This window comes from Trifolium pratense, linkage group LG7, assembly GCF_020283565.1.
Source record: "Trifolium pratense cultivar HEN17-A07 linkage group LG7, ARS_RC_1.1, whole genome shotgun sequence".
Taxonomy (NCBI): Eukaryota; Viridiplantae; Streptophyta; class Magnoliopsida; order Fabales; family Fabaceae; genus Trifolium; species Trifolium pratense.
The window spans coordinates 52,534,966-52,561,961 of NC_060065.1; the positions used below are offsets into that span (position 1 = coordinate 52,534,966).

Consider the following 26,996-nt stretch of genomic DNA (forward strand, 5'->3'; position numbering starts at 1 on the left):
ACTGTTTTCACCCTCCCTTTTTCTACCTACCTATATTTAAAGGAAAAAAAAAAATTCTAGTGAAACTTTGTGAAATATACACACGTTTATAATCTCCAAAAATATCTTAATAAGAATCAAATTCTAAATTTCAATGGTAGTGACTACTAGTGAGAAAGCTTGGACCCCTACAGTGAAAAAATATTCTCATGTGTATATTAGGAATGAGATCCTTTGTAGTGTATGTGGTGAAAATGAAATGACATGAACATTTCTCTTGGCTATTCTTAAATAAAATTAAAAAAAAACTCTTGGCTAGTTTTGCAATTGGATATTTTAACTGAGATTGAGAGAAGATTTTTACTTTTGTCACCCTATCCATTTTTTCGCACGTCCTACAAATTTACCGGACAACATTTTTCAGAAATTCTCATTTTTATAACATCTGCTACTTAAGTAGCGAAATAGTAAAAAGAAAATGGCGTAGGACGCGCAAGTAGCCGGTAGGGTGGCAAAAGGAGATCTCTTGGGAGAAAAGGATGAAGCCTTAATTTTTGCGCCAAATGAATAAGATGAGCCCGATAAACCAATAAAAGAAAATGAGAGTTACTTTTACTTCCTTATGTTTTTGATAAAATAAAAAATAAAAATTATACATCTTTGGATTTACTCCAAATTTACTTATTTGGATGGGGCAAAAATATTATTTTTCTCGCGTTCAGATGGGAAAAAATCAAAAAAAAAATTCATCCGGAATTTCGAATGGATGAAATCAGATGAGAGTGATTTTTAAGAATCATGAATATAAATGAGTTCTCAAATAAGATTGCATGATCTTTAAGTCCATAGAAGAAAGTTGGGAGCCTTATATCTATGTTGTTGTTTATATATCGAGGAACAAATTTTCAATATTAGGCGCATGCATTGCGGTCGGGAGTGGTTATGGTGCATAAGCTTTTTTCTTATGCACCATGTATAAATAATGAAAATTGCTTAATGCACCCCAAAAATTGCTTAGCGCCCCCCATATACTTAGTGCACCTCAGATTTTCTCGTGCGCCCCCAATTCAAAGGGCGAAGAGCAAATATCAATAGTCCATAACCTTACTTGTTTGATGTTTTCTCTCCCAACCCCCCTCAATTCTTTTCTACCCCCTGAATTTCCGTTTTTGCCCCTGGGGGTACTGCGGTTTATACGAACCGAAATAAGCTGACATGCTGATATATTTCGGTAACCACTTACCGAAATCTGGGACATTTCAGTTCGCAGGTACCGAAACAATTATTTCGGTAAACTTCTATCGAAAATGGCCTAATTCCAGCGACCAACGTACCGAAATCTAGGATATTTCGGTTCGCAGATACCGAACAAGCTGACGTTCGTTTTTTGTGTACCGAAAACGCTAATGTTCGGTTTGCAGTTACCGAAATGGTCTAATATTTGGCTTCGGTGAATACGAACCAAAGTTTTTTGGCAAAAATGTTTCAAACCGTAAGGGCAAACTTGGATTTTTGGGGGTAGAAAAGAATTGAGGGGGGTTGGGAGAGAAACCATCTAATTGTTTTATTTTTGTCAAATGCAGAAATTTCACTGCAGGATAAAAACATCTAAGCCCAAAGGGCCGGTTACAGGACCAGACCCAGCTAAACTCAAATTCTCACCCCAAAGCCCACGTATTTATTTATTTAATAATTAGCATAACGTGCATTAATTTTTTATTTTTCAATGATACTTATTATAGTTTCTGAACCGTGCGTTCAGAACAAAATATTCTTCCGGTGTGATTGATGAAATTAGATTGTATTGAGGTGATGTTTTGGGCTTCGAGTACTAAGGAAAAAAATTTCTATAAAAATATTAGCACTCCAACACTCAAGAGAGTATTTGCTTAAGATTAGAGAAATTGTTAAATTGGGCAAGAACGTGAGTACTTTGAGGATGAATGCATATGTCCGTATATAGTGGAATACTTGCATAATCATTTTATGTGGTGTTGTGAATAGAATGAGTCACCAATATCAATCAGATTATCCAAAGGTCACAAATATACAATATATGTGAAAACCAAATTGATCAATCAAATCCAACCCATGTTTAATTGAACTAGATTCAATCAGATTTTTTAAGAAAAGTATATAGATTGAACCACATGTTTAATTCTTTGGATCATATTGATTTTTGTCTCAAAGTCGATTCAAATTGAATCGTGAACGCATCTACATACTGTCACTGCTATGCAAAATTTAAAGAGTGGATTGGATATTGAATTACGTAAAAGTTTGTCTAAATTTACTTTGAGGACAAAAATTATTATGTGATTAGATTTCTAAACAAAACTTCTCTCTAACGCCTCTCCATCATTTTAGACATCTCTTTCTAATCTTCTTAATCTCTCTTTATTGGTTTTATCATTTCTCTCTCTTTCCTTTTACACTTACTTTTTTTTGTTGGAGAGGAATGCGTGTAAGAGAGAATTTTAATCTATCTTAACAACTCTTAATTTTATAAATTAATTGTTTAGTGACTTGTTTTTGTTTTATCTCTATCTTTTGTCACTTTCTTTTTTTATCGTATAGGATTATTCACTGAAATTATTCTATTCGAGTCGGTGTCAGATATTAAATATTGACACATCTCTCAATCAAAATTTAAATATTAATTTATTCCAAATAAACTCAAGTTTCTTCCAAAAATTAAACTTAAGTTCTTTCAAACGATTCCTTATAAATAAATTACTATTTGGATAAATTACTATTTGAATCCGATATCTTAGTTGAACTAAATATTAAAATGAATAAAAGAATGAATGATATTTGATGATCATTTATCGCAACAAACTATATCACCTTACTATTTCCTTATCACGTAAATAAATAGCGTCGGTGGCAGTGTGGGTCATTCTATAATCTGTGTGACATATGCGTCCAAAACAAAGATGACTTAGCACATTCTTGGACGCTAAATATCAAACATTATATATGAACATGATTTTTTACTTACCAAATTATGAACATGAATGAACAATGAAAATAGATATGTCAATTTTAATTAATTAATTAATATAATTAGACTTGGAAATGCCATGTGTGTGATGTATTTTACACGTAATGAAAGTGGTTGTTTGGTTAAGTGACCTTTTCTAAAAGAAGTCTCTTGAATCTTTAATTTTTGTTGCATCTTCCTAACCACAAGTTTCATTAGTACATGTTCATGGGAAAAGCAGAACCAAAAGCAAATGTATTTATTCAATTTTCTATAGACAGTTAGTTACAAACAAAATATCTGATCAATCATAGCCACCCCTTTGCTAGAAAACTGAAATACTTATGTTGAGGACCAGTTGGATATTTGAATTCAATGCTAGGTATGGGATCATCATAGTGATGAAAATTGTTAAGAAGTCGCACATCGATTGTTAGTTGGTTTGGACAAAGATTTATAAGTAAGAGTTGATCTTCATCTTACAGGTCCAACTTCATATTTTAAAATTGTATAGCATAATCTCTCCACGATTTATTGGGCTACATGTTATCAAATTTATGCTATCGAACCACCCACAGTTAACATCAACGCACCAAATCAAATAGTGTTGGACGTAAGAGAATAATTTCACAATTCCGAAAACATTTTGTTGGTTACAATTAGAGTAAACAACGGTTTGTTTATTGGATCGGCTTCTTTAAACTATTTTTTATTTTTTTTATATGGCCTAAGCCCATTTAAACTAAAAATTTAGTTTAAAGTGTAAAGTAAATAATCTTAGTCATTGATAATAAATTAAATGTGGATATTTATCAAAGTATCACACTTTGTTAATTTTTCTAACACATGTAAATAACTTTAAAAATACAATTAAAAAGTAGTAATAGAAAGAGTATTTGGGAAAAGGTAAAAGAGCATTAAGTTGCTACCTAAACACTTAAATAGATTTATCCATCCATAACAAGAACAAATGATTTATGAACACTTTGTAAACGCAATGCCAAAACACCCAAAATCATTCATCTTTAAGCACGTGTTTTCTTCCAAATCATTCACCTAATAACAAACTAATTAACATGAATCTTTAATTAATCTTTTTTTTTTTGTCAAATCTTTAATTAATCTTTACACGCACTTAACATGAATAAAATACTATACTATAAAAATAATAAAGAAAAGTTAGGCACATATTATTATTATTATTTTGGTTATCACAAACAATATCCGACCCATCGGACCATTTAATTTAATTCAGAGATTAATTATAACATCAAATAATTTCAACCGATCATAATTATAGTTGCAAGAATCGAACCTTGATCCTGTTAGCCACGTATTATTGTTGTAAATAGTACATTAAAAAGCATAGAATCCGGGGTGAGTGGAAAAAGGAAAAAATACAAGTAGGTGGAAGTGATGATGAAATAAATAAACTCAATTCCACAACCTTATTCATAAATGCTCAACTTTATCTCAATTTTTCATTTCATTACCAAATTTAAACACTTACTTATACTATATAGTATTTCATTTCTCATTCTCATTTCATAATTCACAACTCATAAGAAAGATTCCTACATAAACAACCAAATAACAAACTACTTGTGCTTTTCTTTGTCATCACAATATTATGACTTCTCACCAAAAACAACATGATCATCTTCAACTTTCTTCTTGCAAAAGAACACTTTCTCTTCCACTTCACAAGGTATATACTTTACCTTTTTTTATCTCTTAAACCATGTTTACAATATTTAAATTATTAATTAATCAAATTATTATATAGTTTCATATTTCAATTGCTATGATGACATGTTGAATTCATCATTATAAGTACAATTTAACTTAATAGCAGCTAATAGCCCTGGTCGCTTCGATTAGTTAAAAATATTCAATAAAACATTACTAAATTTATGAAATTATGAATTTTTATTTTGTACAAGAAATTATGAATTTTTCATGATGAAATTTATTTTGATAATTTTTTAGGAGAATCTTTTAATGGAAAAACCCTACAAAAAATCAGAAGAAGAATCATGTTCATCATCTTCAAAGGAATTTGTTGGAATAAAGATGCCATTAACACCAAGTCCAACAGGAAGTAACAAAAGGGTGAATTTTCTTGTGACATCACGTTCAGTTGATGCACCAATTGATAATAATAGCAATTTAGGGTTTTCAACAACAACAAAGGGAAAATCATCATCAAATAGTAGAAGTATATTACCAAAATTGAATTTTAGGTATAATAGGACAACATCAACATCATCATCAACAGCATCAGATATTGAAAAGGGTATAATTGCAAATCCAGAAAGTTCTTTTGTAGGTCCTCAAGAGAAGCCTTTAATTTCAGGATCAGTGTCTTTGAGTAAGATATTTAATCCTAAGATTAATAGGACTTCATCATTGCCAGTTGAAGAAATTGGACGTGTTAATACAGAATTTGCTTTTGGTGGATGTCTTGGTGCTTCTCCTTATGTAAGGGTTTAAGTTTAATTCATTAGTACTAGTGATTTTAATTTTAAAAGATTGTTTTTTTATGTGTAATTAAATAATGGGTATCTTTTTTTTTTTTTTAATTAATTAACTAGTAAGGTCTTTTTTCGATAAACAACTTAATTAAGCACTTATAATATACGTGTTTATCATAAGTGTTTTTGTATAAGCTATTTTTATAATAAATAATTAAAAAAAGTCAAGTTGTTTTATATAAGTTACAAGTTATTTTCAGAAGTTATGAAATAAGCTGAAAACAACATATGGATATGTCATAAGTTGGTTTCATAAGATCTCTCGAACAGACTCACAAGTGTGGATGTCAGCAGATAAGTCCAAATAAGTCAATCCAAAGCTATAAGTTGTTTTCATAAGTTATCCTCATAAGTTATCCTGGAGAGTTTATGAAATAAGCTTGAAAACAACATATGGACATGTCTTAAGTTGGTTTCATAAGCTCTCTCAAACAAGCTCACAGTTGTGTATGTCAGTAGATAAGTCCAAATAAGTCAATCCAAAGCTATAAGTTGTTTCTGTAAGTTATCCTGGAGAGTTTATGAAATAAGCCGAAAACAACATATCTACATGTCGTAAGTTGGTTTCATAAGATCTCTCAAACTGTCTCAAGTTTGGATGTTAGTAGATAAGTTCAAATAAGTCAATCCAAAGATACCCTAGTTTGAAAATAACAAGGATTTAAAATATTTGCTGAATTGTTACACTGAAAGCTACTACTTCCTAGTTCAAAGTTCCCACCATACATGTGAATAGAATTCAATAAATAAATAAGCAGTTTGAAGAAGTCATGTATCTGTTTTTTTTGCCTTAGATCACTGCTTGCTTTCTGGTTACTAGTGCTAATTCTTGTATTCGACTGTGTTGCTAAATCTTGCATCATATAACTGTTTATCCTTTGTTTTAAACAATTTGATCCTTTTGCAGAGAAGCCAGACGACGATAGCTCGATCTCGTTCTGAGCCTGTAGATACTCAAGAAAAAACCATAAGGAAAATGGATACGTTTTTCCGCATTATTCCTTCCACCCCAGGTGTAAAGGAAGCAAAAGAATGGTTAAAAGCATCATCAGAAAAGGATACTGGTATCATATTATAAGCAACTTGTATACACAGTCGTTGAAAATCGCTAAAAAGTAATTTATTGAATGATGTCTTCTGCTTTCTTGGCACTCAAGAATAGCTAAAAGATTCTTTATCCTTTTTATAAAACAATTCAGACTCTTTTAAAACAGATTATTTCCAATCCTACATGGTGTCAATAACTAAGACAAAACACCTTTATTGGTTCAGAAAATGGCGGTGACGACAGTGACGGCGGTGAAGATATAGCTGAAGAGGAAGCTGTGTGTAGAATTTGTCTGATTGAGCTATGTGAAGGAGGTGAGACATTGAAGATGGAATGCTGTTGCAAAGGTGAACTTGCGTTGGCTCACCAAGAATGTGCTATTAAGTGGTTTAGTATCAGAGGAAACAAAACCTGTGATGTGTGCAAGGAAGAAGTTCAGAATCTCCCTGTCACTCTTTTAAGGATCCAAAATGTTCAAACTCAGAATACTGGTGCAAGATCTCAGCAGGACGATGACTTCAGGCATGTGCAGTTTTTAATATTTGATAAAAATTATAACTGCTATATTTTGATTGAATTATAGCAACAAGCTTCAATTGAACTATATCTATATCGTGAGATCTTATGTGCAACTTGTTTATAGAATCATAGATACCTTGATAATCACGACTCATTTCCTTAGTTACAAGTTCCTCTTCATATATGCTATAATGGTTATGAAATTATCTATAATATGGTGCTGACCAACCAGTTTACTTTCATGCATCTAACTGAAGTAATAAGTTTGAATGCTATCTCTGAATTTATCATTTGTTTTGGACATCCAACAGTGTTGTTAAATAGCAGTTATATCGGCACTATGGTGTATCATAATTTGAATAAATCGCTATTGTTTGCAATACGCTATGTTGAACCAAATGTTGTCAAATAGCGGCTATAGCACTGTTGTGTATTAAAATTTGATCAAACTGCTATTTCCCTCGATCTCTGACCTGATTCTGTTGAAGTTGTGGGTTTATTTCTTGCAATGTCTAGTTGAATTTCTTCTTGCCACTTTCATGCTTCAAGTAGTCTTTAGTTTACTCTTTAGCATTGAATGCAGTTAATATTTTCCTTGTAGTTCTGCGGTCAATACAAGCGTAACTGTTTTAAAAATCGAATACAGTGTTCGCTTTGTATCTTTCTTGTACTATAGATAATCGCTACACATAACACTGTAATTTGTTTGCTCAAATTAACAGGGTTTGGCAGGAGTTGCCTGTGCTTGTCATTGTCAGCATGCTTGCGTATTTCTGTTTCCTTGAGCAGCTTTTGGTAAGGGTAAAAGTCTTCCCATTTCTCTCTCAAAGTTACAATTCTGTATAGCCTCACTTATTCAACTCTCTGCAGGTTGGAAAAATGGGAACCAAAGCAATTTTCATTTCCCTTCCCTTTTCCTGTGTACTCGGTCTAGTCTCCGCCATGACATCAACAACCATGGGTAGGTTTGCAAATTATCCGTGATGAATATGGTCCATATACTTTTATGAGGAACTCGTCTTAATTTCATTTATATATCTAAAATTGTCCATAATATATCGGTCCTTTCTCAAACATTATTTGTATAAGTTTCCATGGTCTAAAATGACATAGCAATTGCTGCCTGATTTATGAGTTATTTATTTCGAAATAAAAGGGGATAGAAGCCCAAAAAAGAGAAATTACGCTTAAATCAAACTAGGAGTACCAACTCTAGACTAGACACATCACTATCAGTAGGCACCAAAGGCCTAATTTGAATTAGAAGATGATCATAAATCACAAAATCCTCTCCAAACCCGTTTGGAGAATTCTTATTCATGTTTCATTTTACTTTTAGCTAATTCTGTTCATGCGTGTTTCCGTTTGTCCAGTTAGGAACAGGTTCATCTGGCTTTATGCATCTGCTCAATTTCTTTTGGTGGTTCTCTTTGCGCATATATTTTACCCCTTGGTAATAGATTTTGATACGAGCGGTTTTTATCACCTCAAACTTTCACTTGACATACACCAAACCCCTACACGAAGAATCACAGAAAATACTAACTTCATTCTATTAGTTTCATAACCTGCAGGTTGGTAAGCAAGCAGTTTTGGCAATCCTTCTTGCATCATTTGCAGGGTTTGGTGTAATGATGAGCGGAAGTTCAGTTTTTACGGAGTTACTCAGATGGAGAAGAAGATGGCAGGCTTACTCACAGCAGCGTCATGGCTCACAAGCGATGACACAAGAAGGACTATATTCTCAAGGTGCAATTACCCCACAATCAAGTCTTCCCAACCAAAGCCATACTACAGCACAAATGCAAAATCAACAAAACTCAAATTCATAGCTGAATTGAAGTCTATATATGGCTCCTTTCGTATTGCTAAAGCGAATGTATAGGTGATTAAACTCTAGCAGGATTTTAGTACTGTGAATGTACACCATAGTACATTGTGCAGCATATATTGCAGCAATTAGGGAACAACTTGGGACTATAGCTTTCTATGAAAATATTTTGTTATTTTCTTTGTTTAAACCATCTTATTATGCATTCTACCTCGGTATGCGCTATGTCATATAATCAATGAGACTATGCCATATAATCAATGAGACTATTGTATTTCTGTTAGTATCAGATAACTTTGTTGTCTAATGCAACTAGAATGAAAATGTGAGTTTTTGTGTTATGTTATTCCTCCACATGTTTATTAAAAAATCACCATAATCATTTTTGTTTTAAGGTTTTTATTTTGATATTGAATGCAATAATGCAGCACCCTTCTACAAACACACAAAATATGCCAGTTCAAGTTCAATACCTTAGGCATGTATATTTGCTATTTACAGATAAGAGTTTATATGGCATTACATAGTGCATAAACTTTTTGCTCTTTCATTTGAGGTGCAAAGGAAAAAGATATTTTTCATCTTGAAAAAGAATTGTTTAGGTGAAATTGAAAGTAATGGCAACCTAAATTAGAGACGATTCATAACTTTGTAGGACGTTTTCAAATAGGTCTCTGATTTTGTCATATTTTACTCATTTTAATTCTTCTAAGCGTATGTTAGAGACTAAATTGATAGTAAGTTGATAAAGTTAGGGGACCAAATTAATTCATGTTCCAAAGTATTATAGGCAACACTATTTAGGTAATTTATAGTTTGCACTTTTCTTTTCTTTTAGAAGGATTTACACTACTCTTTTAGAAAGAGAGAGTTTGATTATGATCCGTGAAAGTTTGATTATGATGTATAAAGACATACACTTTTAAAATTGATGACATAATAATAATAATAATTAACTTTTTATACTACACTCAATCAAAATCATAGTAGTGGAAGGAACTCTCCATTTTCACTCACTTCACATGAACACGTTATTAACTTTTAGAATTATTTAGGACACATGTAATGTAAACCTTTCTCCCTACAATTTGTCCACATCCTCATCAACAAAAATAATCCTAATATGCTATTCATACTCTACCGTGTCTCACGATTTTATTTAGGAGAATCGTTTAGTACCAATAATTTCAATAGTTACTGGTAACTATTGTAGTTGTATATAAGATTTGGATTAACAAAGATATTATTGGAACATATTTTTCAGTAAGATTTACATCATTAAAAGATATTTTTCAAAAAATGGAGAGACATGAAGAGATTCTAATCAATTTTAAATATAAAGATATATATTGATCCGATTAATCCACAGTCCGCACTAATCATGGATTTTAGTCATTTAAATTTTGGTTCTTATGGATTTGACAATTTAGATGGTAGGTTTATTTTGGACCTAATATTATCAGAAGATATCTAATTTAGGCTGGGCTAGTAACAATTATCTTTTATACTTCCAATATTCTAATTTTGTCCTTATAGAAAAATTCGGTTCGCAGAAACCAAATTTTTACTAGTGCAAATTCAGAGTAAATTTCAGTTTTTAGAAATCGAAATTTGTTTTCAAGGCAAGAGAAAACATCTTTATTTTTTATTTTTTATTTTTTATTTTGTTATGGTATGTGGATCAACCCGTTTAACCATAGACTACCTAATGTGGAGCAGATTTGGGCCTATGTATCACAATTTGTCATCTTTTACGAATAGGCCAACCTAATTCATTTAAGAAAATTGCTTTTTAGACCCTCCTATTATACTTCCAGGCCCCACGTCTTGACCAATTTGCCCTTAAAAACCATTTTGGTACCTGCAATACGAAACAAGACTATTTTGGTACGTAACTACCGAAATGGTGGAAACGCTACAAAAAAATAACGTGCTTAATTGCGGGGGTACTAAGTCATACTTGCGGGGGTTTTAAGCAACTGTGGTATGTTGTGTTCTTACTGCACTAATTTTGAGGAGGTTCCAAACCCCCGCAAAAGATGCAAAATATGTAAAAAAAATCAAACATTCTCCAGCACTAGATTAGCGCTAGATGTGGAATCATAAAAGTCATGGGTACCAAAATTGATTAGAAAAACACAAAATAGAAACGAATCCCAGCACAACATAGAAACCGAGTACAACATCCCACAACAACTAACACACACAAAATAAGGCCAGCAGGGAGCACCAAAACAGAGCTGCTACAACACCAGTCAAAATAGGTACCGAACAGCAAAAACCAGAACCCGCAAAACAGCACAGCACCACCCTTTAACACAGAAAACAAAGCTCCGGATCCCAGCACCACTCGTAAAGATCATCCGCACCAATCAATCCCATATGATTAATAAGGAATAGAAACGAATTGAAGCGTAAGATCAGAACCAAATTGAAACCGAAACGAAGCTGAATCGAAACGTTTTCGGTAGATAAGAAACGAATGGAAGCGTTTTCGGTAGACCGAAACCGAATCGAAGCGTTTTCGGTAGATACGAACCGAATCGAAGCGTTTTCGGTAGATTGAAACCGGATCTAAGGAAGATCGGATTTAAGGAAGATGAAGATGAACAATAACAACAACAACTACAGCAGGGTGAACAACAACAACCAATCGAGGATGAAAGGAATTGATTTTGTTTGTAGGGTGAATAACAACAACAACAACAACAACAACAACAACAACAATTCTATTTGAATTGATTTTTGTGTTTAGTGTTTTCGGTATCTATATACCGAAATTAAGCTATTATGGGTTCTACAACCCGAATTCAAGTTATTGGGGGGCTTGAAGACAAATCCAGGAGTGTTTTGGGATTTATTGGGGGCCTAAGGCAATTTTGGGGGGTCTAAAGAGCAATTATCTTCATTTAATGCGCGAGTTTATGTGGAGTTGGTTAAATAGAGTGGGCAACGCTTATATTTATCTCTTATAATATATTTTTTGGCTTTTACCACCAATTAAATCTGGTTCGGGGGTCAGTTCTGACATCAAGTGGTTTCAGCCCCCTCCGATCGTAGTTGCGGGGATAGAATCGCGATCCTCCCTACCAAGTTCAGCATCAATCACCACTGAACCAACTAACGATTGATTATTCATCTCTAATAATATTCGTGTGTTTGTTTAGTCTTTTAAGTACAAATCAATTAATAATTAAAGAGATGTTCTTTTTTTATAAAAAAAAACTTGGTATCCGGCCGGACCGACTAATCCAAAGAGACCAATCCCACCGTCTACTTGTGGGGGCCCCATTTAATGTCCGATTTTATTTTTTGTTCTGTATAGACTTAGCCCACCGAAATTGGCACCAAAGAGAATCGAACCTAAAACCTTAAGAAGAACATACTCCAATGACCCAAGCCAATACCACTAGACAAACACAATGAGTTAATAATTAAAGAGATTGTAGAGATCTGAATTCATATATGATGATACTCTTTATTTCTTTGCACTTGAGGTGTGAGGTGTATTAATATAGCCACTAATTTATTTGAAAAACAAATGCATGTTTGATTTTTTAATTTTTCTTTTTAATGTTTGATTTTTTGTTGACAAATGTCAACATCTTCAAATTCAAAGTATCTTTAGCCGTCCTTTTGATCAAAATATTCAAAGCATTTATGGCGTTTCATTTTTAATGATTCGAGAGGTTGAAGCTAAAAAAAAATAGGAGAATGTTAACTTGTGCCCTTAAGGCACATGTTAAGGAAGCAAAAATAGAAATTATTAAATGCTAATTTGTGCATTTTGACTTTTGAAGCATTAAATTTCTTGTATCATTAAATGTTGAATTTCTATTTTGGTATATCTTAACATGTGCCCTAAGGGCACATGTTAACAAGACCCAAAAAAATATATTCAAAGCATTTATGGAGTACAATTCTACTAGTACACAAGAGTCATTTTGAAAACTTTGTTTAGTAAACTATCATTGACTCATATGTTTGATATAAATGTGCAATTCATTCATGGTTTCTAAAATATCCTAAAAAAGATTTTTCAGTTAACCCTTTTACATCCGGTTTACATAAACTGGTGTTCACACACGTTTTGCAATTTATATGCAACCATTACATTGTTCTTTTCATCTTCTTCTTGTTCATGTATTTGCAGCAAACCCCAACAAATATTCACACTATAGTATGTTAATTGTTAAATGATCGAGTTAAAGATTGGATTTAGTAGAATGTTGGACTACTTCAATAAATATGTGAGCATATTATTACACGACTCAAAGGAATGTGCGCAAAAACAATCTCCTCACTTCCTATATAAAGAACATGTTTTGTCTCAATGCGACCAATTTTGGTCAAAATATGCATCCAGATTAGTAAAAGCAAAGTGGGATAACATTAAGTGGTCAAAATTGCTCATTTTAAACATGAGAGCTAAAATTGCAAACATCGTGAGATTTTATGGGGCAAAAATGTAATTAAGTCAAAAATAAATAATAATTCCAAATTGTTTATGACACAATAATAATTTGTACATGTAAAATATTTAAAATGATTTTATATTAAGAGATAAAAAAAATCTAAAAAATACTACTATAAGAGTCTTGCTAACATGTGCCCAAAAATAGAAATATTCTCTTAAATTTTTGTGTAATTAATTTGTGATCAAATTTAAAAAATGAATTAGATGCATAAAAATTTCTTTTTTTTAATCACTTATATGTGCCATTTCCCAAAATATATTAATCTTATACGCCTCACTTTAAGGATTCAAATTCAATTAAGAATATGTTTGAATTCAAAGGAAGAACAAAGGAAATTAGGTAGAAAATAGAAATAATTAAAGATTGAGGTTCAATTCACAAAAAAAAAAAAAACCACATATGCATGAATGTGTGTCAGCTAGTGTAGAAGGATAATCGTGTTTTAGAATTTTAGATGCTGTGTTGAAAAACAAAAAACATGTTCTTTAATCTTTTGTCATGTTTTTCACAACAACAATAGTTCATCTTGTTCCTTTGTAAACTAGAAGAAGCAGAAAGAGTTTGAAACAAGCCTTTGAAATTTTCTTCCCTTTCTCTCAGGTAAACACAAACCCATTTTCAAGACTCCATTTTTTTCAATCATTTTCATTTTCATTCAATTCCCAAGAATTTTCAGATAGAATTGAAAAGTGGGTAGCTGATTATTTCCCTTAATTTTATTTTATTGATTGAAAATTTTCTATCTTGTTAGAATTTGTAGAACAACAAGAAGCGCAGTTTGTTTGACTATTTGTTTTGACTTTTGAGCTAAATTTTGAAACTTTGTGATTGCTATGTGATGGTGTTTCAAATTATCAATTTAGTTTTTTGATTTGGTTTTTCCAATTTGTGTGTTAAGGTGTGATTGTGCTTCAAAAATGGCTGCTGGAACTGTTCCTGCTACGTTTACTAGCCTCAGGACATGTGATTCTGGTTTGGGGTTTGGGAAAAGTATTGATTTTGTGAGAGTTTCTGATTTGAGAAGAATGAAATCTGTTAGGAGAAAGGTTTCAATTATTAGGAATTCAAATCCTAGCCAGGATATTGCTGAACTTCAACCTGCATCTAAAGGAAGTCAACTTTTAGGTATGAATGTTACTTGATTGTTTCAGGTATTTTGTTTGTGCATTAATTATCATTGCTAATCCTAAATTCTAACTCTAATGACTGTGGTTAATCTGTGGATAATGTTTTAAATGTAGTTCCTAGGCAAAAGTATTGTGAATCATTGCACAAAACTGTGAGGAGAAAAACAAGGACAGTGACGGTTGGTGACGTGACTATTGGTAGTGAGCATCCTATAAGAATTCAGACCATGACTACGACGGATACTAAGGATGTTGCTGGAACGGTTGAACAGGTTACACAACTGTTATTTTGCCTTGCACCAATACAAAATGATACAATTGACAGATGTATTTAGATGTTATGTTTCTTTTTCTTCTGTCTATTGGGGCAGGTGATGAAAATAGCAGACAAAGGAGCTGATATCGTACGGATAACAGTTCAAGGGAAGAAAGAAGCTGATGCATGTTTTGAGATTAAAAACTCACTTGTGCAGAAAAAGTAAGCATAAATTATAGGTAGTTATATTGGATATGGTCGATGCTGTAACTTGTATTGTTTACGTATTTATGTACCTATGTCCAGCTACAACATACCATTGGTGGCTGACATTCATTTTGCTCCCACTGTTGCTTTACGAGTAGCTGAATGCTTTGATAAGATTCGTGTCAACCCTGGAAATTTTGGTATGAATATCTTCATCGATTCAGTAGTCTTCTTTTACTCTCTATTTTGTCTATGTATTTTTTCAATATATATTTAAAAGTATTGTCTTGCATTCTGAATCCAAAATGGTTGTCTTTCACAGCTGACAGACGAGCTCAGTTTGAAATATTAGAGTATACAGAAGACGACTATCAGAAAGAACTTGAGCATATTGAACAGGTTGAATCACCCGTCTTATTTATATTTTACTCTGATGCTTCGAAAGTTTATTTTATTTTCTATCCGATGTCTGTTAGAATTAATAACACCACAACTGCAATGTGAAGTTTTTGACCTATTTTATGCTTTATAAAATTATAGGTTTTCACGCCATTAGTTGAAAAATGTAAGAAATACGGAAGGGCAATGCGCATTGGAACAAACCACGGCAGTCTTTCTGATCGTATAATGAGCTACTATGGAGATTCACCTAGGGGAATGGTCAGTCTTTTCCTCTATTATTCTGCAACACACCTTTCGTGTACTAAAGTGTTTTCTCTAGACTAGATGTTTTGTCCGTCTAACTAAACAATGATTGGACAGGTGGAATCTGCCTTTGAATTTGCAAGGATATGCCGCAAGTTGGACTATCACAATTTCGTATTTTCTATGAAAGCGAGCAACCCTGTTGTCATGGTTCAGGCATACCGTTTACTTGTAGCTGAAATGTATGTCCAAGGCTGGGATTATCCGTTACACTTGGGTGTTACTGAAGCTGGAGAAGGTGAGGATGGTAGGATGAAATCTGCAATTGGCATTGGAACTCTTCTTCAGGTATGTGTGTGAATTGATTATGGCTCTGTTTGCTACAGACTCACATGTATGTTGACGATATGATTTTCATCAGGATGGATTGGGAGATACCATTAGAGTTTCTCTCACAGAACCACCAGAGGAGGAGATAGATCCTTGTACAAGGTTGGCAAACCTTGGAATGAGGGCAGCTGAACTCCAAAAAGGGGTGGTATGGTTCAAAAAAACCTCCAGTTTAACATGCCTAAATTTTCTAAAGTCTCAACATCCTAAAATTTTATGAACTTACTTTCATTGACACTTCTTCCATTCCATCAGGCACCTTTTGAAGAAAAGCACAGACATTACTTTGACTTCCAACGCCGTTCTGGTCAATTGCCGGTTCAAAAAGAGGTTAAAATTAAAAGTTCTGTAGAAAAACTTAACTATATTTACAGTTTATACACAGACTCCAAACGTTCTTCCACGGCGTACTTCCTATGGCATTTATTTAAAGAACTTTCCTTCTTAATACAGGGTGAGGATGTGGATTATAGAGGGACCCTCCACCGGGACGGATCTGTTCTCATGTCAGTCTCGTTGGATCAGTTAAAGGTAACATTTTGACAGCCCTCTTGTTCTCTCTTATTTTTGTCTGATCAAAATGTCGCTGTCAATATATCTGTTTGTGTTAATCACATTTATATTCTCTCTATTCCCTGATTTTTACAGACGCCAGAGCTTCTCTACAAGTCACTTGCTGCTAAACTCATTGTTGGCATGCCATTTAAGGTTTTGGTTACTTAATCTTATTGGATTAAATGTCTTGTGGATTTAAATAATAAGTTATTTACATAGTTTGTCCTGTATATTCAGGATCTGGCAACAGTAGATTCAATCTTATTGCGGGAACTTCCTCCAGTAGACGATGTTGATGCTGTAAGAACTAAGAACCTTCACTTTGGGAACTAAGTCTTAATAGGGGCATTTACTCTTTCATCTTTTTTATCCACCAAACCATTTCTTCACTGTCAAGTTATTGTGATCGCTCAAATAATTTTCTCTTCCTCTCTCTCATTTTTGGTACTATGATCAGCGGCTAGCTCTAAAAAGATTGATTGATATTAGTATGGGAGTTATAACTCCTTTATCGGAGCAGCTAACAAAGCCATTACCAAATGCCATAGCTCTGGTAAACCTTAAGGAGCTATCTACTGGAGCTCATAAGCTTTTGCCACAAGGTACTATTCAATCTGCGTTTTAAGGATCACTGTTGGGTTATAATATTTAAATTTAACATGTAACTAAGCACAATAACTTTTTTTCCTCTCTCCACTACGATGTTTATGTGTGGTCTTATATCTATTGGTTATATATTAGGCACACGCTTGGTTGTGTCAGTACGTGGTGACGAGCCTTATGAAGAACTGGAAATTCTTAAAGGTGTTGATGCTACTATGCTTCTCCATGACCTGCCGTATACAGAAGACAGAATTAGTAGAGTGCATGCAGCTAGGCGGTGAGAGAAAAAACTGAACATGATTAATACTAATTTGCTGTATCAATCTGGCAACATGAATCCAATTATGATTTAGAATCTATCTTTACTAATCTCGATATCTTATTGGCATATCAGGTTATTCGAGTACCTATCAGACAATTCTCTAGATTTTCCTGTCATTCACCACATTCAATTTCCAAATGGGATTCACAGGTAATTTTTTAGTTATAATGAGATGAACAAATATGTAGATCTTGCAAAGCCTAATCAGCTCATGTTACAGGGATGACTTAGTGATTGGTGCTGGCTCTCATGCTGGAGCTCTTCTGGTTGATGGGCTTGGAGACGGTCTTCTTTTAGAAGCCTCGGATAAAGATTTTGACTTTCTTAGAAATACATCTTTCAATTTGCTGCAAGGCTGCAGAATGAGAAATACAAAAACAGTATGTTGTTCAAGCACAACACACAAAATCTGAATTGGAAAAGAAAAATTTGCAATCTTTATTGATATGCCTAACGTGTGTCTTGCAGGAGTACGTCTCTTGCCCATCCTGTGGTAGAACCTTATTTGATCTTCAAGAAATAAGTGCGGAAATTCGAGAGAAGACATCACACCTCCCTGGTGTTTCGGTAATATCAGAGTCCTTTCCTTCATAGAACATGTTCCAAATTGTATCAGTGTACTATGCTTTGAAAATTCCATCCTTGTAATGCGAAAGTCCATGTTTTTATATTATTAACTTTCTGCTGCTGTGCTGCATCAGATTGCAATCATGGGATGCATTGTAAATGGCCCTGGAGAGATGGCTGATGCAGACTTTGGGTATGTCGGAGGTGCTCCTGGGAAGATTGACCTCTATGTTGGGAAGGTAACATATTCTTTGCACCGCTGTGAATCTATACATGCACTAATGTTCTGAAAAGAAAATATCACCGTTGATTAAATATTTTTATGTTGAATTGAGTTTGACGGTAAGTTCAATGGAATTGTTCCAATTACAGACTGTGGTGAAGCGCGCAATTGCGATGGAGCAAGCAACTGATGCCTTGATCGATCTAATAAAAGAGCATGGACGTTGGGTAGATCCTCCAGTAGAGGAGTAAAATCTACAACCCAAGTGTTCAGATTAGCCAATTGGGTCCCGACACATGGGACATTGGGAGGATCCTTTAATGTGATCATTGTATGTAGCATATGTTATTGTTATGGGACCTCAGAAAGTTTGATTTTTCATGTTTCAACATAGTTGGAAAATGCGGAAATTTTCTTTTAAAAAAGGTCCCAAATATAGTATGGGGGTTGGGAATTCTTCAGCTGCATCATGCATACAATAAATCAATAGCAATGACAGTGTATTATTATCTTATCCCCATCAATAATATATATTATAGAGAAATTCTTGGAACAATGCGAGTTTTGTGATCATTTTCTGTCGACTAAGCTGTTCGATATTCAGATTTTAGAGTATGAAATGTAGTGTGTCCTATTGAATTTGAAAGTGTGAAGTGTTAATACTAAATAAATGTGGTTTGACAGTTCATAAGAGTCCCAACATCTTAATGAGGCGTTCCAATCACCGCATTGGCGCTTTAAAAACCTCTTTAGCCCCTTAACTTCGATTGGAGGACCATTCTTTCACGACACCAGAAAGCCATTGAGACAATTTTTAAAGACAACACCATAAAAGTCTGCAATTATTAATGTCATAGCAGTTAATAACTCGAAAAAACTGCACAAAATTAAATTTTTGCAATCAAATTTGTCTAGTAATTACCGTCCATAACCTAATACATAATTAAAATCTAAGTAGTCACGCTTTGAAGTATAAAACTTAATCACTAAACCATCCTTAATTAACCTCCTTTGGGTTTGAGTTATGTACATGTAATTAACATATTCTCTCAAGAAGGATTTAAATTTCTTGTAGTTCAGAATCTCACGGTTAAGAAATCTAAATCATCTGATATTGATGAGACGACTCACAACATGCGGAAATATATATTTTTTTAATATGAATTATTGAATTAAAAATATAGACATCTGATCATGATCTAGTAGCTCGTAATTGTGCGAATGTGAGATTCCATCGAGAAAAAAACTCAATCAAATTAAATAATACAAATAAATAGTAAACCATAATATTACACACAAAAATTGAGTATCTTTATTGCAATCATCACATATCAACAAGAACAAAAAGAATCTAAAAAAAAAAAAAAAGAAATTGAATCAATGTATCAAAAATCAAAATAACGGCAATAAGAAAAGGTGAAAAATCTATGTATATAGAGGAAGAGTATAATAACCTCGATACAAATGAAACTACGTATTCGTATACAAATACGAATACAGCTACGACTACGAGTATTCTTCTTCCTACAGAACAATATCTCTTCCTAAGGCGTAATTATACTGATTTCTCCGTATATTCTGCTTCCGTTTCTTGTACACCATTCCGGCCAACATAAGAACACTCGCCGCCACGATTATTCCGATCGCTATCCCTGCTTTCTTGCTTCCGCTCATTCCTTCTCCGGATGAATCATCTGTTCCATCATCAACGCCGATGTGGTTTATTGAATTAGAATCTTCCGGCGAAGGAGCCGGAGATGAATTTGAAGTGATCGGAGTCGGAGGAGACGGTGGTGGTGGAAATGAAACTACAGGCGAACTGGCTGGAGGATTGTATGGAGATGGAGTGGTAGCCGGTGACGGTGAAGGTGACTGTGGCGATGGCGATGGCAATGACGACGGAGATGGAGTGGTAGCCGATGATGGTGACTGTGGCGGTGGCGATGGCGATGACGAAGGAGATGGAGATGGCGGTAAATCGGCGGTTACATGAAGTGAAAGAGTGAGTAAGAAAATAGAAAGAAACGATAATCTTGCGTTTTCCATTGGAGAGAAAATGGATCTGAAAGAGAGTGGAAAATGTTTGAAAGAAAACGGTTAGTTATGATTCTGAGAGAAAATTCGCGGCATAGAAAACGGTTAACGAGGGAGAATCGATCGGAGGGTCTATATTGAAGGAATCGTAAAGGGAAATGACACGGGAATGCGACACGTGGATTGAGATTCACTCGATTGAATTGGAAATTGGAATTGAAGTGAAAAAGTTGAAGAATCATAAGGAAAATGCATTTTAAATGTAAAGTTTGTAAAAAAAAAAAGAGATTAATTGTGTAACGGAAAAGATAAGGGGATGTAATTTTATTTTTTGATAATTAATGGAAAGTGATTTTATGCATTTGAACACGCATCATAAACATTTTTTTTAGACATTGATGCGAAGTTTATAATACAGTTTAACAACGACTAATTTCCATTTAAAGATATGTAGGATAAAGATAAAAAAAAGTTAGAAATCGAACTCATAATCACCTATATATAAAAAAATTCAAATATCTTGTCACTTGGATAATGTAGGATTAGTGCATCATAAACATTTTTGAAGAGATGGTAAGGTAGTTCACTTTTCATGCAATACAAGGAAGAACTTTACATTTTTAATGTCCGTAACCATGGTTAATATATTATAATTTATATCTAATAATCTAATATAAAGAAATGAGAGAAAAATTAAACAAAGTCTATTCTTATTCACCAAACGTCAAGTTGGCTTTGTTTTTACTCAAACAATCTCAAGGTATTTCATTAATAAGGCCAAGTTGGTTTAAACTTTAAATAATTTGAAGCTATCATGCATGGCATTGATAGAATGGTATGTTAAATAAAAATTGTCACATCGTAAGCACATATGTATGGCTTTCAATATCAACAACAGCAGAAAGGGAAAATTAATTTGTTAGAATAATTATGGTGTTGTTATTATTATTTATTATTTTGGGTAGTGATTGGCAATTTGGAAAACCTTCAGTTAAGCATATAAGTCCAAAATTTAAGGGGTGGAATTTCCTTTTGGTAAATAGTGAATATACAAGGATGAAATATATGGCCTTGCCATTTAGCAAAAGGTGAAAATATGGCAATGTATATTACACTAAAAAAAATAGAGAATAATAAATTTATTTTGGTGGTTTCAATCAAATGTAGGCTTCAACAGGCTAAATGGTCCTTTGAGATAAGTTCTTCATGATAAGTTGTGTTTTCTATGAAGGCAAAATAGAAAATTATAGTACATATCTTTTTCAGTTGTGTCAAAAGTCTACATTGTTGGCCATGTCAACTTTATGTGAGAAAGGATCTCACCATTGATAACACATGAGAGATGTGTTATCAATACATGAGAGACAAAAATGAGTACTCAATCTCTTCTCTTATGACACTCCATGAGCACCACCGGTTAGACTACTAAAAGCTTCCATGATATGTTTTTGAAGTAGTGCATTCAATGCATGAATCAAATCAAGTTCAATGGTGTATGATTGAATGAAATTTCTTTTCTTTTTTTATGAGACTATTATTGGATTAAGTTGACTGGGTAATGTTTGGATTAACGGTGAGTTTGATAGAATCACGTTGAGTCGACGTGATTTTGCCAAAAGCTACACTACATTTTGAAATTTCAACAAAACGAGTGTTATCGGAATTTTATCATGCTTCAGGCGCATCTAAACATACACTAAGAGAGATCAATGCAGCTGCTCGTACTTTAGCCACAATTCGTTTTCACGTTTTTATGACATCTCCCATTATATGCTCCAAGTTGTGCAACTCAAACTTTTCATTATCCAAAATTAGTATACGTTTTGTCACAATCTATATTATTTGGGTAAAAAACGGCATCACAATGTTCAAGTTGTGGTTCTGAGAGGTACAAAATGTTTGGTCATGCAAGGACAAAAATTTTGAAAAGGACAAATGATTAGTTAAATGGAAAGTAAAATACTCATTACGAAATCAAAAAGTTCAATGGTATGAGCATACTTTATTATGAGATGCGATCATGCAATTATTAGATGCTATCATGCAAGTAGGATTAAACTAAATACCCGAAATAAATGGGGATTTTTTATTAAAGCCTCACCCCAAAATTCTAAATACTCAATAATACATAGTTGCCTCACATGTGTACACCCTTCCTCTCTCTTTTACCTGTTTTATAGGTATGGGGAGAGGAATTTGTGGTTGTTCTTCTCTAAGTTACTATGTCAGAATCAATCTGATCATAGCGGTATAAATAGAAACATATCACTTAACTCTTCAAAGTTCATCCTTCACATCACTATTGCTGCTACTTTGGGTCTCCTTGACATCAGAGCCCTCCGGTTTAGGAGTTGAGGCTGGTTTCTGGAGCTTGAATGGGATTGAAGCATGTTGCTTGAGGAACTTATAAAAGGCGACCACTGTACGATCAGTCTCAACAGTAATCTGCAGACACAATTAAGCAATTATAAGTCAATAACCTATTGATAAAGCATGCATAAATCTCGCACATACACAAGAGCTTTTTCGTATTTATGAAAGTTGAATTGATAAAATATATAATGTTGCTTAATATTCACATACGGGATCAAAGCTTTTGTTTCCTGCTGGGAAGAAGAGAAGAGTGGGGAATCCATCAGACTGCAAAGTGAATATAAATCAAGATTAATCAACAAGTTCTTACATCTGTGCAGGATTGAAAATTGGAAATTAAAAATATAGCATAAGCTGTACAAGATACCATTACAATAATAACATATACCGATATGTGTGCAATGTCTAGTTTGAATTTGGGTTTACCTTTGCCCTGGGATGCTCATTTTGTGTTCCGTCCATCTTGGCTATTACAAGAGAGTCAATACTGCGAAGATGTTTAGCAAGCTTGTTGTATATTGGTTCCAAATGTTGGCAATGGCCACACCAGGGAGCATATATCTGATATTCAAACAACCATTAAATTAACATGAGAAAATTGCATAACTTTATATGCAAATATAACTCAACTAGAGGGTCAAAGTTCTACCTCAAGGAGAACATCCTTTGACTCATCCAAGACAATTTCATCAAAATTATTCCCAACAACTATTTTCACGTCACCATCATTCTGTCATCAAGTTAGCAAACATGTTAGACATGAAACACCAAGTTAACAAAACATAATTGATGGCTGCCAAATCAAATAACTTACAGTTTCAGGAACTGGGTCTGACTTGAAAAAAGGTTTTAGTTTGTCTTCAAGGAAATCTTCGCCAAATGCCTGAGATAAAAATGAAGATTTGAAATTTTGTCAAAATATTACTTTCAAACCTCATTGAATGAAAAAAAAAAAAAAGGCCTTCATACATATTCCATAACATGGTAGCAAAACTAACAGAGTCCAAGGCAAGAGAGAAAAGTGTACCTTAATTTTGTCAACAGTCACCTCTCCATCAAAAATGAATTTTTTCCCATCATCATTTCCGGTGTATGCAAGTACCTGCATTGGAAATTCCACTTGTTACTTAAATATACTTCCAAGTTATTCAAAGGACGTAATATGTTAATTTTATGAATTTCATGACTAATCATTTAAATAAAGTTGATAAAAGGGAAGAAGAAACACTTACTTTTGGATCACTCCCACTAATACCAAAGTATTCTGAAACAGACTTTCCAACATCTTCGTTATCAGTTTCCACGAGCACAAAGATCAACTGTAATGGATAAAATGCACACAGTTAAATCATTCATTCTCAAAAATATAAGTACCCTTTTGGGGGAAGAGCTGGATCAATGCTATGAGATTTTTATCAGTAAAATGTAGCAACTAGCAAAATAAAAATTTTCATAAATCAAGCACTCAGCACAACTCTGGTGATTTTATATAAATATGGGCAGGGTCAACATATCCAATACTTATAAAAATTTCTATTTTACTCGCACTATTTGACATATAAAAAATTCTCTAGACCCTAAAAATGACAAAGTAATAATTAGTTATGTTTACGAAAATGTACCTTTCCCTTGAAAGACTTTGATGCTTCCTGAAATACTGGGAGGAGTTTCTCAGTATCATTGAAGTCGCAAACAGCAACACCTGAAAAAGAAATCTCAAAAATGTAAAATCTTTGAAGAACGTTGTGATTGTCATGCCATTTCTCAAGAGTAATTTGCTAATGAGATTGTATTATAATAACATCTCATAAATAATTACCTGTTTCTTGATTGGATTTTCAAAGATTGTTGGAGCGCTTTCTCTTGTAAAGACTGTTACCAATGGGAGCTTGTTGGAGGAGACAAAGTCTACAATTGCAGACTTATCGAATTTTCCATCTGCAGAGAAAAGGTGAAAATACATCAAATTTTCAAGTTAAACAAAACAGAGAGTACATACATAATGCAAGAAACTTTCTTAAAGAAAGAGAAATTAAACAAACCAAAATGGTTCAGTTTTTCGTCCTCTTTCTTGACAAGGATCAAAGCTGGGCGTTTGGCATTAACATCAATATTGAAAAGCTTTGCCACTTCAGGATCCACAGTCTGATAAAAATTAACATCATCCTCAAGTCGTGAAGCCGCAGCAAGCTCCTCACTCTCAGGACCCTACATATCAAGCATGACAACATAAGTAACAAACAACATTCAACTATATCAATTACACCCTCTGGACACTATTATAAGCAAAAAATCACTTTTTAGGTTCATTGAATAACTAATGTATCCGATCTACAACATAGACTAGATACACTAGTTATTCAATGAACATAAAAAAATGGTTTTTCGCTTATAATAGTGTCTAGAGGTTGCACTATATAGAATCAAATCAACAATAGCAAATTTCTTTGACAGCTTCATCAAAAACAAATTCTCAGATTGATCTTGAAATAAAGCTACATTTCTTACTACAACAAACTTATCTAATCAAAATGGATATCTCTAACAAATCACTTGAAAAATGAACATTAAGTCTAACTTAAAGAACAAGGAATAAAGCAAATCTTCGTATCTAATCAATCAATCATGAATCATAATGAATATCATATGCAAACATGAATCTAACAAACCATATAAAATCAACATTTAACTTACAACTAAAGAATTGAGAAAACCCAAAACAACTTTAGTTTCAGAAGTCAATATGCGTTGACCATCTTCCAATGAAGTAATGTTATGAATACCCGGTCCTGTCTTCTTCTTAATCCATGTAACTATAGCTTCTCTACATTACAAAATTACAATCAAACAAAATAAATCATATTAAAATTTAGATCCAATAAAATTGAAAACAAAAACAATGCAAATAATGAAATAATAGAGATTTTTACTTTGTTCTTTGTCCAGAATAAGTCTTGTGAACACCATCAATGAAGAAAAGGATAGTAGGAAAACCCTGAACATCGAATTTCTGGGAAACTTCACTCTCTTCAGTAGCATCAACTTTCGCTAAAACAACATTTTCACTTTTCAATTCAGTAGCAGCGGCAGCATATTCAGGAGCCAAAGCTTGACAATGACCACACCAAGGTGCATAAAATTCAACCAAAACGAAACGGTTTTTGTTGACTACATCGGTGAAATTATTATCCTTCAAAACGACGACGTCTTTTTCGTCGATTTCGGGAGTTTGATAAGACTCTGAATTATCGTAGCCGGAGAAATCTTCTTCGAAATCGGAATCGTGGTCGTGATCGTGATGGGAGATTGTTTCGTCGGAGTCTGGTTCGTCGAGGAAGCTGAGATCTTCTTCTTCGTCGAGTTGTTGTTCTTTGGAGAGAATTGGAGAGAAAGAAGAGAAGATGAGAAGTGATGTGAGAGAGAGAAGAATGAGAATTCGCATTTTGAAATTTGGGAATATTTGCAGAGAAATGAAAATGAAGAGAGAAACAGAGAAAGAGAAAAGAGAGAGATCTGTGATATGTTATGACTGTGATGAGAGATTGTGTTGACTTTAAAGTGTAAACGGAATGGACCTTTATTACCTTTACACCGTTAATGACAACTATGTATTCCGTCACGTCATTCTACTTTACCTTCACTTTATTCATATGACATGAAAGATTGGTGGTTTTTTATTAGATAATTGTGTAAAATTATTTTACACCGTCAGTGTATCTCCATTAAACTCCAAAAATAATATGTTTTTGGTGTTTCCTTGATTGAATGAATTAAATGTGGTAAACTTAGGGAGTTACTATTGAATTAGGATTTTGAAATCAATAGTTAGTTGGTTCGGTGGTGATTGACGTTGAATTTGGTAGGAAGGACCGTAGTTCGACCCCTCGCAATTGCAATTGAAGGGGCTGAAACCATTAATGTCAGAACTGACCTCCAAACCAGATTAAACTTGTGCTGAAAACAAAAAAAAATAGGATTTTGAAAGACTAATTTAAAAAAAAAAATCTTGAAGATTTCAAATGATTTTGTGATATTGTATTGACTTTGTGATATTTTAACATATTTTTTTATTAAATACTTTTTTCGATTAGGATTCTCGAACCAGGATTTTGATAGATTATAACACAGATTTTTATGATTTCAAATTATTGATTTTTAAGATTTCAAATTAATTGATCATAAATAAATTTTAATATTTGAATAAAGGATAATAATAGCAAGTTTGTAAGACCACTTTCAATATTTCATCCGCTCCAAAACGGATTCACGTTAAAATTTGCCAAGAGAAAAACAAAAATAAAAGAAATGATTGAACATATATT

The 26,996-nt window shown here is 33.4% G+C and overlaps 4 protein-coding genes across 8 annotated transcripts; 2 read left to right on the forward strand and 2 right to left on the reverse strand.

Moving 5' to 3' along the window:
- Window positions 1–4,348: 4,348 nt before the first annotated feature.
- Window positions 4,349–9,235, forward strand: LOC123897508 (probable E3 ubiquitin-protein ligase MARCHF10). Of its 4 annotated transcripts, none has more exons than XM_045948179.1 (8): window positions 4,349–4,670; window positions 4,952–5,443; window positions 6,404–6,560; window positions 6,769–7,066; window positions 7,786–7,858; window positions 7,934–8,024; window positions 8,437–8,516; window positions 8,623–9,235. In XM_045948179.1, the coding sequence occupies exons 1-8, from the start codon at window positions 4,593–4,595 to the stop codon at window positions 8,893–8,895; spliced, it is 1,542 nt and encodes a 513-aa protein (XP_045804135.1). In that variant the 5' UTR covers window positions 4,349–4,592; the 3' UTR covers window positions 8,896–9,235. The 4 variants fall into 4 exon arrangements, with proteins under 4 accessions (XP_045804135.1, XP_045804134.1, XP_045804138.1 ...); XM_045948178.1 differs by having other exon boundaries at window positions 4,357–4,670; window positions 7,786–7,864; XM_045948182.1 differs by having other exon boundaries at window positions 4,398–4,670; window positions 8,638–9,235.
- A 4,363-nt stretch (window positions 9,236–13,598) lies between these two features.
- LOC123899757 (4-hydroxy-3-methylbut-2-en-1-yl diphosphate synthase (ferredoxin), chloroplastic) lies at window positions 13,599–18,823 on the forward strand. 2 transcript variants are annotated; one of them, XM_045950967.1, is made up of 20 exons: window positions 13,599–13,972; window positions 14,271–14,497; window positions 14,614–14,771; window positions 14,871–14,977; window positions 15,062–15,162; window positions 15,285–15,361; window positions 15,503–15,622; window positions 15,725–15,955; window positions 16,029–16,145; window positions 16,253–16,327; window positions 16,451–16,528; window positions 16,646–16,705; window positions 16,790–16,852; window positions 17,010–17,154; window positions 17,294–17,432; window positions 17,550–17,627; window positions 17,698–17,857; window positions 17,946–18,044; window positions 18,179–18,283; window positions 18,417–18,823. In XM_045950967.1, exons 2-20 carry the CDS (start codon window positions 14,290–14,292, stop codon window positions 18,516–18,518), a joined length of 2,223 nt encoding a protein of 740 aa, XP_045806923.1. In that variant the 5' UTR covers window positions 13,599–13,972; window positions 14,271–14,289; the 3' UTR covers window positions 18,519–18,823. The 2 variants fall into 2 exon arrangements, with proteins under 2 accessions (XP_045806923.1, XP_045806922.1); XM_045950966.1 differs by having other exon boundaries at window positions 13,762–13,972; window positions 16,253–16,528.
- A 187-nt stretch (window positions 18,824–19,010) lies between these two features.
- Window positions 19,011–20,910, reverse strand: LOC123899758 (classical arabinogalactan protein 10-like). The gene is made up of 2 exons (XM_045950968.1): window positions 19,722–20,910; window positions 19,011–19,103 (listed from the first exon to the last, which is right to left on the reverse strand). Exon 1 carries the CDS (start codon window positions 20,311–20,313, stop codon window positions 19,792–19,794), a length of 522 nt encoding a protein of 173 aa, XP_045806924.1. The 5' UTR covers window positions 20,314–20,910; the 3' UTR covers window positions 19,011–19,103; window positions 19,722–19,791.
- Window positions 20,911–22,354: 1,444 nt separating this feature from the next.
- LOC123897233 (protein disulfide isomerase-like 1-4) lies at window positions 22,355–26,204 on the reverse strand. The gene is given in 13 exon segments (XM_045947786.1): window positions 22,355–22,746; window positions 22,885–22,941; window positions 23,101–23,235; window positions 23,324–23,404; window positions 23,489–23,557; window positions 23,702–23,776; window positions 23,907–23,993; window positions 24,297–24,358; window positions 24,361–24,376; window positions 24,494–24,612; window positions 24,717–24,882; window positions 25,369–25,498; window positions 25,605–26,204. Coding segments are annotated over 13 exon segments (1,677 nt in total). The 5' UTR covers window positions 26,117–26,204; the 3' UTR covers window positions 22,355–22,578.
- Window positions 26,205–26,996: the final 792 nt, after the last annotated feature.

Excerpts from the sequence above, each read along its gene's own strand:
- LOC123899757 (XM_045950966.1), top strand. The coding sequence starts at position 14,290 with ATGGCTGCTGGAACTGTTCCTGCTACGTTTACTAGCCTCAGGACATGT. Across the intron at positions 14,772-14,870 it reads TTGCTGGAACGGTTGAACAG|GTGATGAAAATAGCAGACAA; the intron begins GTTACACAACTG and ends CTATTGGGGCAG. Across the intron at positions 17,155-17,293 it reads TCATAAGCTTTTGCCACAAG|GCACACGCTTGGTTGTGTCA; the intron begins GTACTATTCAAT and ends GTTATATATTAG.
- LOC123899758 (XM_045950968.1), bottom strand. The coding sequence starts at position 20,313 with ATGGAAAACGCAAGATTATCGTTTCTTTCTATTTTCTTACTCACTCTT.
- LOC123897508 (XM_045948178.1), top strand. The coding sequence starts at position 4,593 with ATGACTTCTCACCAAAAACAACATGATCATCTTCAACTTTCTTCTTGC. Across the intron at positions 5,444-6,403 it reads GTCTTGGTGCTTCTCCTTAT|AGAAGCCAGACGACGATAGC; the intron begins GTAAGGGTTTAA and ends ATCCTTTTGCAG. Across the intron at positions 8,025-8,436 it reads CATGACATCAACAACCATGG|TTAGGAACAGGTTCATCTGG; the intron begins GTAGGTTTGCAA and ends CCGTTTGTCCAG.